Source organism: Eupeodes corollae, chromosome 1 (assembly GCF_945859685.1).
Source record: "Eupeodes corollae chromosome 1, idEupCoro1.1, whole genome shotgun sequence".
NCBI classification, from domain to species: Eukaryota; Metazoa; Arthropoda; class Insecta; order Diptera; family Syrphidae; genus Eupeodes; species Eupeodes corollae.
The window spans coordinates 85,781,391-85,797,378 of NC_079147.1; the positions used below are offsets into that span (position 1 = coordinate 85,781,391).

At 31.1% G+C, this 15,988-nt stretch overlaps 2 protein-coding genes across 4 annotated transcripts in view; one reads left to right on the top strand and one right to left on the bottom strand.

Annotated features, from left to right (window-relative positions):
• Positions 1-15,988, top strand: part of LOC129943132 (uncharacterized) — a 444,917-nt gene that overhangs the window by 230,114 nt on the left and 198,815 nt on the right. The gene's annotated exons all lie outside the window — the stretch shown is intronic.
• LOC129943134 (protein spaetzle-like) lies at positions 13,213-15,971 on the bottom strand. 2 transcript variants are annotated; one of them, XM_056052386.1, is made up of 3 exons: positions 15,822-15,971; positions 14,179-14,357; positions 13,213-13,421 (listed from the first exon to the last, which is right to left on the bottom strand). In XM_056052386.1, the coding sequence occupies exons 1-3, from the start codon at positions 15,870-15,872 to the stop codon at positions 13,247-13,249; spliced, it is 405 nt and encodes a 134-aa protein (XP_055908361.1). In that variant the 5' UTR covers positions 15,873-15,971; the 3' UTR covers positions 13,213-13,246. The 2 variants fall into 2 exon arrangements, with proteins under 2 accessions (XP_055908361.1, XP_055908360.1); XM_056052385.1 differs by having other exon boundaries at positions 14,179-14,360.

Below are 15,988 nucleotides of genomic sequence, written 5' to 3' on the forward strand. Positions count from 1 at the left end.
AAGATTTTGAAAAATAAAAGTTGGGAAAAATGCAATAAAGTTTATTGTGTCCATCGTAGAGGGATTTGATGCAATTTGTCTGTAATAATTGGGTAAGGATGTGATATCAAAGCCAACTTCGTCTTAAAATTTCATTTAATTTGTTTTCATCTGAAATACGTGATTTCTTTGTGGCTTCATAATACTTTAAGAAAAATCTTATTGAATTAATTATGTAAGTTACCAAGAAGGATATCCATTTTCATAAAAAAATGATGTTGCTATTTAGAAAAGAACTTTTTATACTGTTAACTGTTAGTTATCAGTAAAATATTAACTCTCTAGAAATAACTACCCAGTTTTTTATGAATTTCTAAAGAAAAATACTTAAAACTTAAATTTAAAAATTTGGATTTAAACAAAAAATGCATTTAAGCAAAATAATTGTTAAATGTTATCTATAAATTTTGATACGAGCCTTCTTTAAAACATTTTGATATTATTTTTTCAAAAAAAATATCAAATCATTATCAAAAAATATCAAACAAAAAAAACCGATTCATCAGTTTTAATATTCTTTTTGACTTACTAAAGATATGAATATCAAATAAATTTAAAGTCATTAGAATGATATTCGAGACATATTGAAAAATATAAGAACATATGGGTCACATACTAAAAAAGCCAAATTAAACACTTTAACAAAGTTAAACCCTTCAATCCGTTTAGATTAAGACGAATGTATCATATATTTCGAAACTTGAAAATTTTTATAATTAAATGCGTACAAGTGCAATTGAGAAATTAAGAATAGTAAACCGAATACGAATTTTGTGTAATTTTGTACCAAAGTGATATGTGTCTTTAAAAAAAAGTTAGACTTTATAGTGACGTGGTCATAGAAAAACCACCCTTTTTTTAATCATCATAACTTTTTCAAAATTAATTCTTTTTGCTTCATATTTTTATATAGCTTTAAGTGATTAGTTACGAAAATATGTACATTATTTAATTTCTTACACAAAAGAAATGCTTTTTCGGAAAATGTCAAATGGTGCATGGGGCACCATGGTATGTACTAAATGCACCAGGCGTATGTACACAATGCACCACACATTGATTTAAATAATTGAAACAAAATAAAAGGTTTTATATTTTATTAGACCAAAAATAACATAACTTATAACTAAAAATTAATGGAGACCTTTGTATCACATACGAGAACTTAAAAACAAAAATAAATAGAGGACTTCATATCACATAAGAAAATTAACAAAAATAAATAATAAAAAAAAGAACAAAAACTTAAAAATACATAATAAACTTTAACGAATATTAAATTTACCTAGAGATTCAGTAAATTTATATAAAGATTGCTGCCATTAAGTAGGCCCCAATACTGTAGGATGCTTCAAAACGTATTTAATATCCTCTTCTTTGACTTAATCGAAATCGGGGACTTGTGGCATACAAAAAAGCTCATTTGTTTTCGATTTGAGTCGCAAAAATGAAAAAAATAACTCATTATTGTTGTTTTTGGGTTCCAAAATTTTTCCAACATATCAAACATCTAATTTTTTAACTTTAAATGTCACTAAAAAAAATTATTTAGTGATGGAAATTCATTTTTAAAGGACGTTCAAAATTCTTATAATTTAAGGTACCTAACTGATGAATTTGTGAGATTGTCTTCATGATCAGATACATTGAAGCTACTGCCGTGTGAATCATCCAAGTGGAGTGAAGTATCAGTGTCACTGTCACTGTCTTGAAGAACTTTGCGCTTAAATACATTTTTCATTGTCTTACCTTATCTTACCTTACCTTACAGCTAATTCGTTTTTTTTTTTCGGGAGTATCGGTGGCAATTAAGCTGCGACCAGCAGCGGTACACTTTCTAGTGTTCTTACGGGGACCTGCTTTAATTGGCTGTCTAAAATTAAACGGACTCAAGAAAGGTTAATCTTTGCTGCAATGGGGTTGAAGTTCTCTTTCGATAATTTGTGTAAGTTGCTGCTCTGTTGTATTTTCAATAGAAGTTGTAGTTGCGTTTGACTCGTGACCAGCGTTTGAGCCAGAAGGAATTGCAATCTCTTGATGGTTCAAAGGAGCTATGTCCAAATTGGTCAAGGTTGAAGGATCTGGACAATCAGTTACAGAACTTGGCAGAAAATGTTCATCTGTAAAAAGGTTTCTATCAAAGGGGAAAATCCCTGTTTTTTTTAAATGCGCTTATAATATTCACTGGTGTCATAGCTCTGTTAAAGGATGTTCCGATTATTTCGGCTAGATGGTAGATGGTTATTGGCTGTCCTGGCATACAAAGCATAAACGAGTCCATTTCGGAGTTGTAAGATTATTTAAAAAGGCCGAACACACCAAAGTCTAAAGGCTTCATCTTAGAAGTTGTGTGTGGATGAAAAGTTAGAATTGTAACGACTGATTCTTTTGCCAAGTTAAGAGCTTCTATTGCTAGGTGCGATTCATGGTTGTTCATTATTAGTAAGCTCGGGTTAGTTTTGCTACAGTTTGTGTGTTTTACGAAATGCTTCATTACCTCCAAAAACAATTCAGAGTTCATATAGCCGCAGGGTGAAACCAATCCCAAGGATACTGGTGGTACTCACTAAGCATATGGCTTTTAAAGTTCTTCCTTGGGAACACTATGATTGGAGGTAAAGCAGTGCCACTAGCACTGATAATGCAGCATTTTGTTACTAACACACCCCTCTCCCCACTTGTTACTTTGGATAAGTTTTTTGTATTTTTTGGCGCAAGTAACTTTTGTGGTTTTTGAACAGTTGTAGTCGCAGTTTCGTCCAAGTTGAAAATTCGTGTCCCATCGGAAAACTCGGGGTGCCTTTGAACTTTAAACAGATTGTCAAAAAATACAAATATTAAAAGATGTGGTTCGTGCTAAGCTGCAAGCTTCTAGTTTTTTAAGCCACAGCTCAGGGTACCTTCCTCGGAAGCCCGCAGCCAATCCAAGCCAGCCATTCAGTGTATTTTCCAACTTGGTGGAATATTTGACATATCATTTATGGACGCAAGTTGAAGAACCAATTTACGGCATTCGGCTGCAGTGATTTAGCACCATGCTTATGTGGTTTATTATGCAACACTGTGAAATTTTTGAAACAAATTAAAACAGTTCACAACAAACGTAGCAAAACTATAAAATTTGTATTTTATAATGTAAAGAAAAGTCCAAATAACAATTGTATTGATTTTAAATAAAGAAATACTTTGTTTTCACTAAGATATTAAAAAAATAAACTCACCGTGTTTTTTTTCTTTTTCACAAAAAATGTATATAACACTCCGCGTACGTGCACCACCGAAGAGAAATACAACCAGATTAAATTTTACCGCAGTTACTGAGAGTAAAGGATACATTTAAAAGAGCCTACAATCTATTTTAGGATCCAATTATTAACCTGCAAGAAATTTTGTTTTCAAAAATTTAAATGCCATTTGAATTCTAAAAATTTTTAGCGAAAATTAAAAAAAAAATATCTTTGGATTTGTTTTTAGGAAAATTCGAATTTTCAATTTCAGACCAAAAATATTTGTATGGGGGCTACTGTTATTTAAGTATTTAAAAGAATGAAAAAGCGCCTAACGCGAATCAACCTTAATTTCCAAAATTGAAGTTAATTTATTTTGGCTTTAGGCACGCGCCGGGACAGACAGACAGCTAGACTGAATTGGAGACCCACTTTTTTGACTTCTGTAACATCGAAGTGTCAGGTTTGATTAATTTTGAGTGCAAAATTAATAAGAATGCAATACTTACCTTATATGTAGTTATTATATGTATGTGGCAAGTAAAAAGTGCTTTTTAGTTGGAATTCAACCTCAAATGTGACAGACCAAAAACTAATTGATTTCCAGGAATTTTGTAAGTGCTTTTAAGAAAAAGATCCCAAACTTATGAACATATACTTTGTAACCAATTTAACAATTTTCTAGGAATTGTTTTTGAGTACCAGACATTTTGTACTGAAAATTAAGAGGTTCATAATTTTCTTTAAATTTTTAAAATTTCCTGAAATTGACTCCAAAATAAACCAACTAATCAATCAAAACAATTTTAAGTATTCTTTCCGGAAATTATATTTTAAAATGTGGCTTCATGGATAAAAAAGTTCACATTTTTGTGAAGCGTTTGAAAATTTAAAAATTGATGTCATTTAATTTGTTTGTCTGTCTTTTTTTTTGCATACAGCATTTAAGTGATTGACTTACTTCTTTAAAGGTTAAGTCTGTTGAATATTTCAAACAAAATTATGTTAATTCTTACTAGAAAAAAGCAAATGCACTTTCACAAAATAAATTACAAACATATGTATAAAAAAAAACGCTAAGCAAATTTTTAAAATCCATACAATTAAAACATTTTTAAAATGCTAACAAGAAAAAATCTAACCATGTGATGACTTATATTTTGGGATTAGTAAAAATAAAGTACAATACAAAAGAATATTGCGTTTTCATTGGTTGCGGTACAACATTATCCTTATATACGAATATCTAAATTTGATTTTCGATTTGGGTTTCCGCAAAACCTACGCGCTTTTCTAGCAAAACAAATTCATCTACAAAGCTTGAGCGCTTAGTGCTGATTTGAGGTGGAAGCATTATCGTAAGATTCTCTTTTAAAAATTATCCTGATCAGGATTTAAGCCAAGACGGTGTCACATGTCTTAGATCAATTTTTGCTATTAGATTAAACACCATTGGAAATTTGTGTTGTTTTCAAATTCAATGACAAAAAGCAAGGCCTTGAAAATAAAATTGGGATGTGAATTTTGACTAAAATAATTTTAGAATCAATTGATCAATCTTTAAAAATAAGATACCTTATTTTTTATTGAAAGCTTATAGACGTTAATTTATTAATGTAAACATATAAAACATTTTTATAAAAGTTTAATATTTTTATTTAAGAACCTGATTTTTTGGAAACGTTTTTTTTTTTTAAAGAATATTGTTACATTTTCTGTTGTATTTTTGGTACCGAAAACAGTTTTTAAATGCTGTGAACATTTAAAGAAACTGGCTTTGAAGTGACCTTCGCTAAACAATTCCTATCATAACAAACAAATATTTAAAAAAAAAAATCAAAAACTATGCAATCAAAAGTGGTATTTACGAGATAATGGTTTATCTATTCATAAAAAATAAGTTTGTTTTCAAAGATTTCAGAGTCACGTAACAATTTTAAGGTTATTACTTCTTTTTTGTTAGAAAGTGTCAATTGAATTGAATCTAAAAACTTCATCCTTCGTAGTAAAACATTATTCCGAAGGTAATATTATTTTGAAAAAGAAATATTTGACTGTTAACAGTCGAAATGTTTTTCTGAACACCGTTTAATTTTAATAAATATGATTTAAAATATAACCAGCATTAGTGCTCCTGTTAATATATGCGTTTCGCCCCAATGTAATGGTTGGGCTCATCAGAAGATGACCATTACACTATGTCTTGACGCATATTTTCCCGAATAAATCGAGATTCCATATAATCCAAGCTACAAGTCTTCAAAGAAGATAAATTGTAGCTATTGTATTGCCTTGCTATGGGACTTTTTGGGACTGATGAGCCCAACCATTACACCGGGGCGAAACTCATATATGAACACTTATGCTGTTTATATTTTAAATCATATTTATTAATATTATTTTGTATACCCTAAAAAAATCGACGTGAAAAATAATGTTAATTAAAACTAATACAATTTTTTTAGGGCTAGAAACTTAATTAGTTTCAATTCTTAGCTCTCTAAAGTCTTACAAAAGTAAACAAAACATGTTATGAGAGATAAAAAAAAGTTTGACTTCAATGTCTTTTCTTAATCTTAAACCACTTGAGTCGAAAACCATTTTTGTGTTAGTGTTTAGTTGTTTATGTAAGTTTTCGTTTTTTTTTTGTTTCAAAAAAAGTTGTAAAACTCATTTTTCTTAAAAAAATAACTGATAGTTAACAATAATATGTACCATATGAAAAAATAAGATTGATTTCAATATTGCATTTAAGTCAAGAGATTTTAGAGTCGGAAACAATTTTTTACAAATTTTAAAAGTTTAATTTCAAATAGAAAAAATATCGATTGTATTTTTCTAAGAAAATTTCCTCAAATTATTTTTTTGCATAGAAAGAAATTATTTTGAAGCCAACAAATTCATTTTTATTCGAGATATTTGAAACAGCTTTGTGCAGTATTTTTGAAGATTTTTATTTTTCATAACAAAAAACTGTCAATTGGATTTTTTCTAATAATTTTACCAAATGCTAAAAACAATGTTTTTTATAATATAAAATTGATTTGAAGCCAAAAGCTTTAATTTTTCCAAGACAATTGGTGCTGTATTCACCATCTTTCATCTTTGAAGTAAAAATGTCTTCAGTTTTAATTTTACTTATTAAATAAAATATTTATTTTATTTTAGATTTTATTTTTTTTTTATAAAAAACGTACTATTGGATTTTTATAAAAAAACCTTTGAATATCGAACACAAAATTTTCTGTAAAATAAAAAAGTTTGAATACAATATTTTTAATTTTTGAAAAGCTATTTAAATCGAAAGTAAATTTTTACCAAGCTTTAATAATGCTGTTTTTTACGTTTTTATGTTTTTGTAAAAAAACTGGCAATTCGATTTTTCTCAAATTTTTTTCTAAACCTTAAAAACAATATTTTTAATGATTGAAAATTAGTTGGAAGCCATGATCTCAAATTATCGAAAAGATATTTGAGTCCAAAATCAAATTTTACCAACTTTTGTTTTTGTAAAAAACTGTTGATTCGATCTCTCTCAAAATTTTACCAGATGTTGAAAACGTTATTTTTTTGATTTATAAAAAAAATATATACATTTTTTTGGTATCTCGTTACAACATATAGTATAAAATTTAATCAAAGTCTGTAGCGTTATTGGTTTGTGAGATATTTAGGGTTAACCAAATTTGTCACCCTTTTTTTAACTGCTATGGTAAAAAAAACACCCACGCAATTTTTTTGAGAACCCTTTTGGCATTTTTCTTATCGATATTTCTACTAGTATGTACCCACACACACAGACTTAATATGGGAAGTTAATGAAATCAATCAATTTTTGTGCCACTAAAATTAACATCAACATTTTTCAATAGTGTCATAAAAAATAATGCAAAAAAATTCCTTTAGATCCTTTAACTTTTAATTTATTTAAATATTTCCTATGAGGAAACACACTGTTATGCAAAATTCGAAGCATACGTTTTCGAATCTAGCATCTCAAATTTGTCTCCGCATTGAATCTCAAAATTTAATTCAAAAGCTTAAAAAGAATCTTTAAATTTCTGCTTTATCAAAAATAAAATTGTGTTTGTTATTCGGAACAACTCTTGAACTTTAAGAGAAAACAATGGAATTTTTCTGAATAAATGTATTGTTTCACATGTGAATGTTGAAATTCATAAAAACGCCCTATTTCGTCGATGTTTCTTCAGTTTCATTTAATGCAATAATTTAGCCTTATTTCATCATCATCATTGTTAATTCAAGGATACTTTTCTGCTTTCTAATTAGGTATTTTAAAAATTATGAATGTAAACTCTAAACAATTCTAGGAGGATGCTTCATTTATAAAATAATTCATTATTCATTTAATGAAATACAAAAAGAAAAACCAAGCCCACACATATATCTGAATGCTACTCCGTGAATATGGTAAACAATGCAAGTCGACCCCCATCACCAACCTAAACCCACCCTATCATCAAGTTTAATTATATCGTAAAATAAAAAAATCATGGTCCTTATTGTGAGCCTATATAGTATATAGAAGTACTTGTGTATGTAAATGAATGTGAGTCCTTATTGTAAGGTGCATGTAGCATATCAACAGCTAGGTGATGACGATGATACAGTTGAAGTTGATGATGGTCTTTAATGAGGCAGCAGTAGTATACTGAATGCATAAACTACACATTCTTAACACTCACCTACCCCCAGTACCCAAACCCGTCCGGCACCAGCCCTTTTTAAACAATACAACAATACAAGAGGGCATAGGTCACACCCTAATTATAAATGCACAAAATCTTGTATTCAACTCTTTAATAGTCGACTCTTATACGACACGGTTTGTATACGTCGCCGCCACCGTCGTCGCAGCCGTCCGAGAACATTTTTATATTTGTGACTTTCGGTTTGACGTAGATTTTGTAGGAGCGCATTTTTGCCTATGGTATATTACGGTAAAATGTCGTTGGTTTCTCATTTCCCATATCCTTTTAGACATTACACACAAAAATGCTCATAGAAAAATGCACACTGCATACAACTGCACTTATATCTATGAGAATCTACATATGAATAGAAACGACCCTGGTGTTGAAGGGCACAATTTCTCACCCATTATTGTGCTTCCTTTTTGGCATCTCGCATCTCGAGTAACTTTCTATGTGGCTAAAAGACTGTACAAGTGTACACTACACATTTACGACGGACGCGGCCCCACTTCATTCACCTCAACTTTCAGTCCGCAAGTATTTCTATATGTGGATATAAGGTAGATTATAAGTGTGTTGGTAAATGTGTTACAATTCTTAACGGTAAAATATTCTGGCATTTGAGGAATTCGGTCATGTCACCCCTTTAACTGGAAAAGCACTCCGAATATGGAATGGAACTCGTGTATGTCCTTTTGAAAATGTTATGTCGAGTGTGCTTCCATCAAGGTAGGGCAAGGTATGGCAAAAGCAAAGGCAAAGGCAAGCCAAGGTAAGGCACGGCAAGGCATGGCAAAACAGGCAATGCACAAGACATATCAAGGCACACTCATATAGAAACTTAACCACAGGACTATAAAGTTAGTTGGGAACTAGAACGACGATGTGGAAGGACGCAACGTAAAAGACTTAAACTACCATTCGAATCCTATGCTAATTAAAAACTCTTTTGATTTGTACCATAATTATTAATCTTTGTGTGTTGTTACAAACACACACACACATTTAGCATACACGACACGTGTAGTGGAGATATATCTATGCTGCCTTATGTGTGTTCTAGTTTGAATAATTCTAGCGAATATAAACAAATTTCTACAGGGCGGGTCAAACGTAACTTCTTAGTTTTTCAATAATATTTTATTGATTTAAAGAGTGTCCATTTGTGCAGTGGAGTGTTGGCAACCCTGAAAAAAAGCAATTTGACAGCTAACAGTATAGGGTTATTAAAAATCGAGCGTTACACGATAGAACAACGTGTCTTCATTATTAAAGAATATTTCAAAAAAGTGAAAGCTTGGCGGCTAAAGTTCGAAAATTTCATACAACTGTGTTTTAACTTAGACAACTGTGAAGAGATTAATTGAAAAATTTATGGAGACCTGATCCGTTGGAGACGCCAAACACACTGGTCGTCCAAAAACAAGCCGTTCAAATGCTAATGTCGAAGCCGTGCGTGGGAGTGTTGCTGACAATCCAGGAACCTCAATTCGACGTCGTGGACAAGAATTGCAAATTTCAAGAACCTCTCTACAGCGTATACTCACCAAAGATCTGTGTCTTCATGCTTACAAAATTCAATTAACACAACAAACATGGACAGAGAAGAGAGTTTGTTGAATGGATTATTGAACATCAACAAATGGACCCTGATTTTTCAAGCAAAATCATTCTAAGCGATGAAGCACATTTTCATCTTGATGGGTTTGTCAATCGCCATAATTGCCGCATTTGGGATTCGGAGAACCAACATGTGATTGTCGAAAAACAAATGCATCCACAACGCGTGACTGTATGGTGTGGATTTTGGGCTGGAGGCATAATTGGGCCACATTTTGTTTGAAAATGATGCTGGTCAAGCAGCGACTGTTACTGGTGCTCGATATCGCGACATGATTACACAGTTCTTTCTGCCAAAACTGGATGTGTCCAATATGTGGTTTCAACAAGACGGTGCCACATGTCATACAGCCCGTGAAAAAATTCAATTACTGCATGAGACATTTCCAGGTCGTGTACTCTCTCGTTTCGGTGATCAAAATTGGCTTCCTAGATCGTGTGATTTAACACTATTAGACTTCTTTTTATGAGGTTATTTGAAATCACAAGTCTATGTCAACAAGCCCACAACCACCCGTGCATTAAAGGAGGAGATTCAACGCTGCATCAACGAAATTCAGCCACATTTATGCAGAATGGTAATGGAAAATTTCAACAAAAGAGTGCGCATGTGCATACAAAGCCGTGGAAGCCATTTGTCCGATGTGTTATTCCATACATAACCCTATCCTATGTACTTTACGAGTCAATAAAAATATAAATATCAAAAGACTAAAAATGGCGTTTTCTATTTAATTCAAATCTTGCCTTAATTTTGGGACACCCTTTATTTTAAAATCACTAAGTACTGCACCAGTTTCATGCCACAAGAAACCGGCTCTTGTAAGAGCTTTTTCTACACCACAGTTTACCGTTCAAATAACTCTACAAATGAAGTGTGGTGCAGTCAAATACAGCGCACTTTGATTTAATTCAGAATTTTTGGAAATTGTTCAGTTGCTGAAAAACTCATTTAGTAGGTCCATTGTGGAGGTTCTTGACTTAGAATCTTGCTAAAATTATAATCTGTATAGAACCAGTTCTTAGAACTCTTCCAAATGAACTTCGGAACACATCAATTTAACTAAAGCACCTTCGTGTCGATGTTTCTGGATCGAATGATTATTTTCAAAATAGAATTCAATTAGTTAGTTCATTTAAGTTTGTTTTATAAAACCTTATAAAATAAAATTTAAAATAGAAGAGTTTTGATATTTTTTAAATTAGAAAATAATCTTTTGACCCACCCTGTACAAAAAGTGGTTGAGGAAAAGCCATTTTATTTAAGTTCCTTTCTGACGTATGATGAGGATTCTTACACAACATATACGTAGTACACTCTATTGCTATACCTAGTGAAAGGCTTAACTTGAACTTATAGTCAGTAATTGTTTTTCATGATGTTAGAGGGCAATTTTCTCTTTCAATCATGATAAAATACATCATATGAAAGTCGGATTGTGTGTTGGTTTGTTGAGGTGATTATGTTTGAATATGTGGTTTTATATTTAGGTTCTTATACTTTCATACACATACCTACCTAGCTATTGCCTTTTGGATGAATTAAAAATTCAAAAGGATAATGATTGCACTTTTGTTGTGTTGAAATTACATCGTCATAATGAAGGTGTTAACATAAATTGCACTTTTTTTCTGCTTTCTTCTTCTTGCCATGTTTTTATTTTTGAAAAGAATAATTATTAATTTTTGCATTTAACACTTTGTGAGTAGCTACTTTTGTATAATTAAAATGAAGGCTGTTTTGGTGTTTATAATTGTTGTACATTATTTTTGATAGTTGCTTTTGAGGTATTACAAGTTATAAGAACTTTTAGGCTAAATTGCTTCGCTGATAATGATTACTTTTGTGGCCTTTTTTCCGTAATGAAAAAAGGGAGTTGTAGCTCCTTGGAAACGGGTAATCCTTTTGAAAACGGAATATTGAAGACATGAAATTATTTATAATGTACGAGTTTGTTTCTATTTATCGGTAACTGCAAATTTTATGATCCCCCCCAAATCTTTATAGAAGAAAAAAAAAGATTTATAAAGTTGCTAAAAAGTTGCTCTTTGGTTTAAACCCATACCCATGTTTTTTTGAATCCAATAAAATACAAAGTATTTTGGAGATTCGTAAATAAGTTCTATTTTTTCGGAAGCAATGGTTTGGCTGCTAAAAAGCTGTTTTGTAAAACTGAATAAAACTAAAGGAACCTGTACAAATTTTAAAGTTCGGCTGGTAGAATATAAGAAATACACAGCTTTTTGGATTGCAAAAAAGTTCTTCTGTAAAAATATTAGAAAATTTGCATAAGTCAAATTTTCTGTCTAAGAGTTTAAAGCAGATCCACCTGAAAAATTTGTTCAAAAACAAGTAGGAATTTCTTGTTTTTTTTAACTTTTAATCAAGGAGAGTTCAATCTGAATTTTGTGAAATAAAGTCTAAATAACATTAATGGATTATAACTTTTGTTAAAATCAAGAATCAGGAATTTTGCTACTTTTTGGGTGTCTTATGTTTGAAATATAATGTCTCTCACATGATCACCAGCTTCAAGATCGCAGAGAGATCGTATCTATTTAATTTTAAGAGCTTTTATCATAAAACTTGGTAAGAAATCTGGGTTCATCGCTTGTATTTAATTTTACTTTAGTTGCGAGAAAGTGGTAGGTTTATAAATTTCGCTTAATCCCTATTTTAATAACCACAAAGAAAACAGTCTGCTGAAGTCTCAAATCCAGAGAACGTGAATGCCATTTAAATTCTGATTTTTTTTTAATTATTCGGTAGCCAAAAATTTGCCTTGATAGAGCTATTGTAAATTCGAGAAAGTCAAGGACTTTGTCTACCTAGGCTCCGCTGTAAAAGAAAAAAACAACATTAGTGCTGAAATCAATCGAAGAAAAAGTGGAAAAGTCCTCTCTCGAAGTGTGTGTCGCTACATAAGACCATTATAATCCCTTACCTGCTATACGGTGCAGAAGCTAGGACTGTGAAAAAAGCCGATGAAAGCACCTTGGGTCGTTTCGAGAGTAGAGTTCTTCGTGTGAACTACGGTCCCGTATGCATCGAAGGGTAGTGGAGTAGAAAAGATGGAATGACAATCTTTACGGGCTGTATAGTGACGTAGGCATAGCCAGCAGGGTAAAAGTCCAACAACTAAGATTGCTGCGTCACGTAGAGCGCATGGAAACCAATGCTCTGGTCTTCAAATCCACCCCACTTTGATTCTACTTAAAATTTTATTTTGTATAAAGGCAATTGCATTTCAGTCCTTTTAACCCTTTTAATGACTTCTAGGACACGCCGATACGACTAGAACACCTTTGTGCTCAACTTCCCACAAGAAGTTATTTTAATCGGTCCGGTTTGTCCAATTGAAAGTGTAGGCCCTTCTTGACATTTTTACGTCCCTTGAATCTAAATAAAAGATTTTTAGAGAGATTTCTGTGCGTATGTGTACGTGCGTTCTTACACTCCTCCGTCCATCTCATCTTAATGCCTTATTAGCATTTATACAACTTTAGGTTACATAACTTCCATGGGCTATCACCAAGCTTTGCAATGTTTTATTAATAAAAATAAATATTTTTGCATTATTGTGGGTAAAATATCGATTACAATACTTAAATATGTTTCAAATTAAATTTAATAAAATTATTTGTTTATTTGGGTAGCGTAAAAGTACATTTACAGCATGATGGAAATTTGAAGCGATCTGTAACAATTTTTTTCTCTGGCGAATATGACAATAACTCTCGGTAGTGATAACATTGTCTGCACATTGTCTTAGATCCAGCTGGAAAACTATCAGGAAACATGCATTCTGCTTCGAGATTTCTGAAAAATTAGTTTTCGTTAGTAAATGTGTGAATATAAGAATGATGCAAAAAAATATATCGTATTGTCAAAGTTATAAATATGAGGTATAAACTAAGTACCAGTGGGTTGGTGGTTGGACTGTCATGCCAAAAGTCTTGGGTTTAAATCCTGCCTGTTGAATTGAAAAATTCTCCAAGAGTAATTCTTGTCATAAAAAGTGCTTTCTAAAAATAGGCGTTTGGATTCGGCTTAAAACCGTATTTATTATCGTATAATGGAGTCTAAATAAAGTTATGTATACTCCCTGCAAAGCCTCTAGACGTAAAAATATCATTTATAAGTTTAATGCGTTTAGAGGTTTAATAGTCTTCTTAAGAAAAAGTTAGGCCCAAAAAACCATTTTAATTTGTGTTCCCTAAGTCTTGAGCCTTTTGTCAAGTGACAAAAAAAATTAAAAAATAAAAATTTCCACATTTTAAATATAATATAATAACATAAATAACTTAAACTGGAAAAACTTTAACTAACGGATTTTTATAAATAAAAAGCAAATGAAAAAGTTGTCACATCTCAGCTTCCTTTGAAATTATCTATGCGTCTATCAATCCATGTTTCAAAATTAAATCATTTAAAAGCTCAGCTTGTGCATAGAGGCGTATATAAAATTTCTTGTATCTAAACTTATCTTCGTGTTTAGTTGAACGGACTGATTTATGAACTTAAATCAATGTTGTTCTTACCAAGTTCGAGTACAACTCATTGTAATACTACTTACATGCATTCTTCTATTTCCATAGCTTGAGTGAAGTTCGGGTGGTTAACGATAAGCTTCCACCTCCCATCTATTGATTCTGCTGCCTTAGGGTATACAAGCCTTCGAAAGCTCTGACAAAAAGATTCATATTCAGGAAAAACTGGGACTGGGGGTGTACCTTTACGTTGAAGATGTGATGGCTTCTGGGGAATAAGACATGATCAAAAACTATATTCAGCTTACCATCTGGATTAATTTGCACTTAAAATTGTTGCTTATTTGTAACAATATTTCTTTCACTCGATTATTTTTTGTAGATCAACTGAATGTATGAAATCATATTTTTTATAATATTTTGAAAATATTTTTGAGATAATATCTTTTATATTTTAAACGACATTTGAATAGAAAATCAATTTTTACCAAAAAGATACCCTGCAACCTCAAGGTTTGTCCTTTATCCACAAAGTAAACTATTATGTTTACTTAGGCATATATTATGGTCCTAAGGAGTTCTTTTAAGATGGCTCTAGTTAATTCTGAGCACAATGATGAAGAGACATACGTGTAAATATTATATTTTAATTGAATGAGATGAATCAGTAATTATAACCTCGATATTCTTCAGATATTTTTATACTCGAAATAAAGTTTTAGTGTAAAATGTGTATGTGTTGATCCAGGTTCCTCCAGCTGAAGCCAATTTGGACCCAGCCAGCGTCAGCAGACAATTTAGCAACCGAAAAAGTTTCAGCTTTTACTTGGTTTCTCCACTGAACTTCTCTAAATAGTTTTATAATCTTTCTTTTGTTATTTGTTGTTTTTATAGAATTCAAATTTGTTTTTACTTAAAAATGTAATGGTTTATATTTTATAATTTTAAGCAGAACAAATTTGTTTCAGTTATTTACTATGTTAGTTACATTAGTAACGCGAAAATGAGATGAAATTAATTACAATTAGTTACGGGAATTTTATGGGTAACTTACTCGGAGTAACTAACGTTGCCAACAGTAACGTTTGCCTATGATATAAGCTTTAATACAAAATTCTTTTCTTGCATCGAAAGTTTGAAATAAAACAGCTACCTACATACAGTTGAATGTAAACTATACAAGTAATATTAAAGTTCTTATACCGAGAATTGCTTAAAAGCAGATATTTTGAAAAATTCTTTTCGAAAATGTTACCATATAATTTGTAATAAATGTAAATAAATAATACACAAGTTCTAATCATTTTAAACAATGAAACGCTAAACTTCTTCTTTTTTTTCTTTAAAAAAAAAAAACGTAATTTAGCAACAAAAGTTAATTTTTTTTACAATACCTCGAATTATCGAGGTTTGCGACCATCAATGTGATTTTATCCAGGATAGATGTTTTACTACACGTGTATTCATAGGACGAAGTATATTTTTCGTTGTTTACAGTTTGACTCAAACTTTAGCTATTTGGTAAAACCCTTGCTCATGAATCACTTAAGGATGTTAAAGTTTCTTTAAGAAAATTAAAATCACATGCTTGCAACAAAAACTTCACTTCACTCAAAATTTAGAAAGTATCAACGTCATTTATAATAATTTACTAATGAAATCTTGTAATTATTAAACAAGCTAAAAATAATATATATTTTTAGTTAAAAAACAAAACAAATTTACCAACCGTTACACAAAAAATAATAAGCAGAACTGTTATCTGTCTTATCGAAAACATTTTATGGCTCAGGAAATATATCTGATGGATACTCGTTGTCAAACTGTGTTTTTAAGAGAAATATCTGCGGCACATAACACAATTGAAAGAATATACTTCTTTATATACTAAAACAC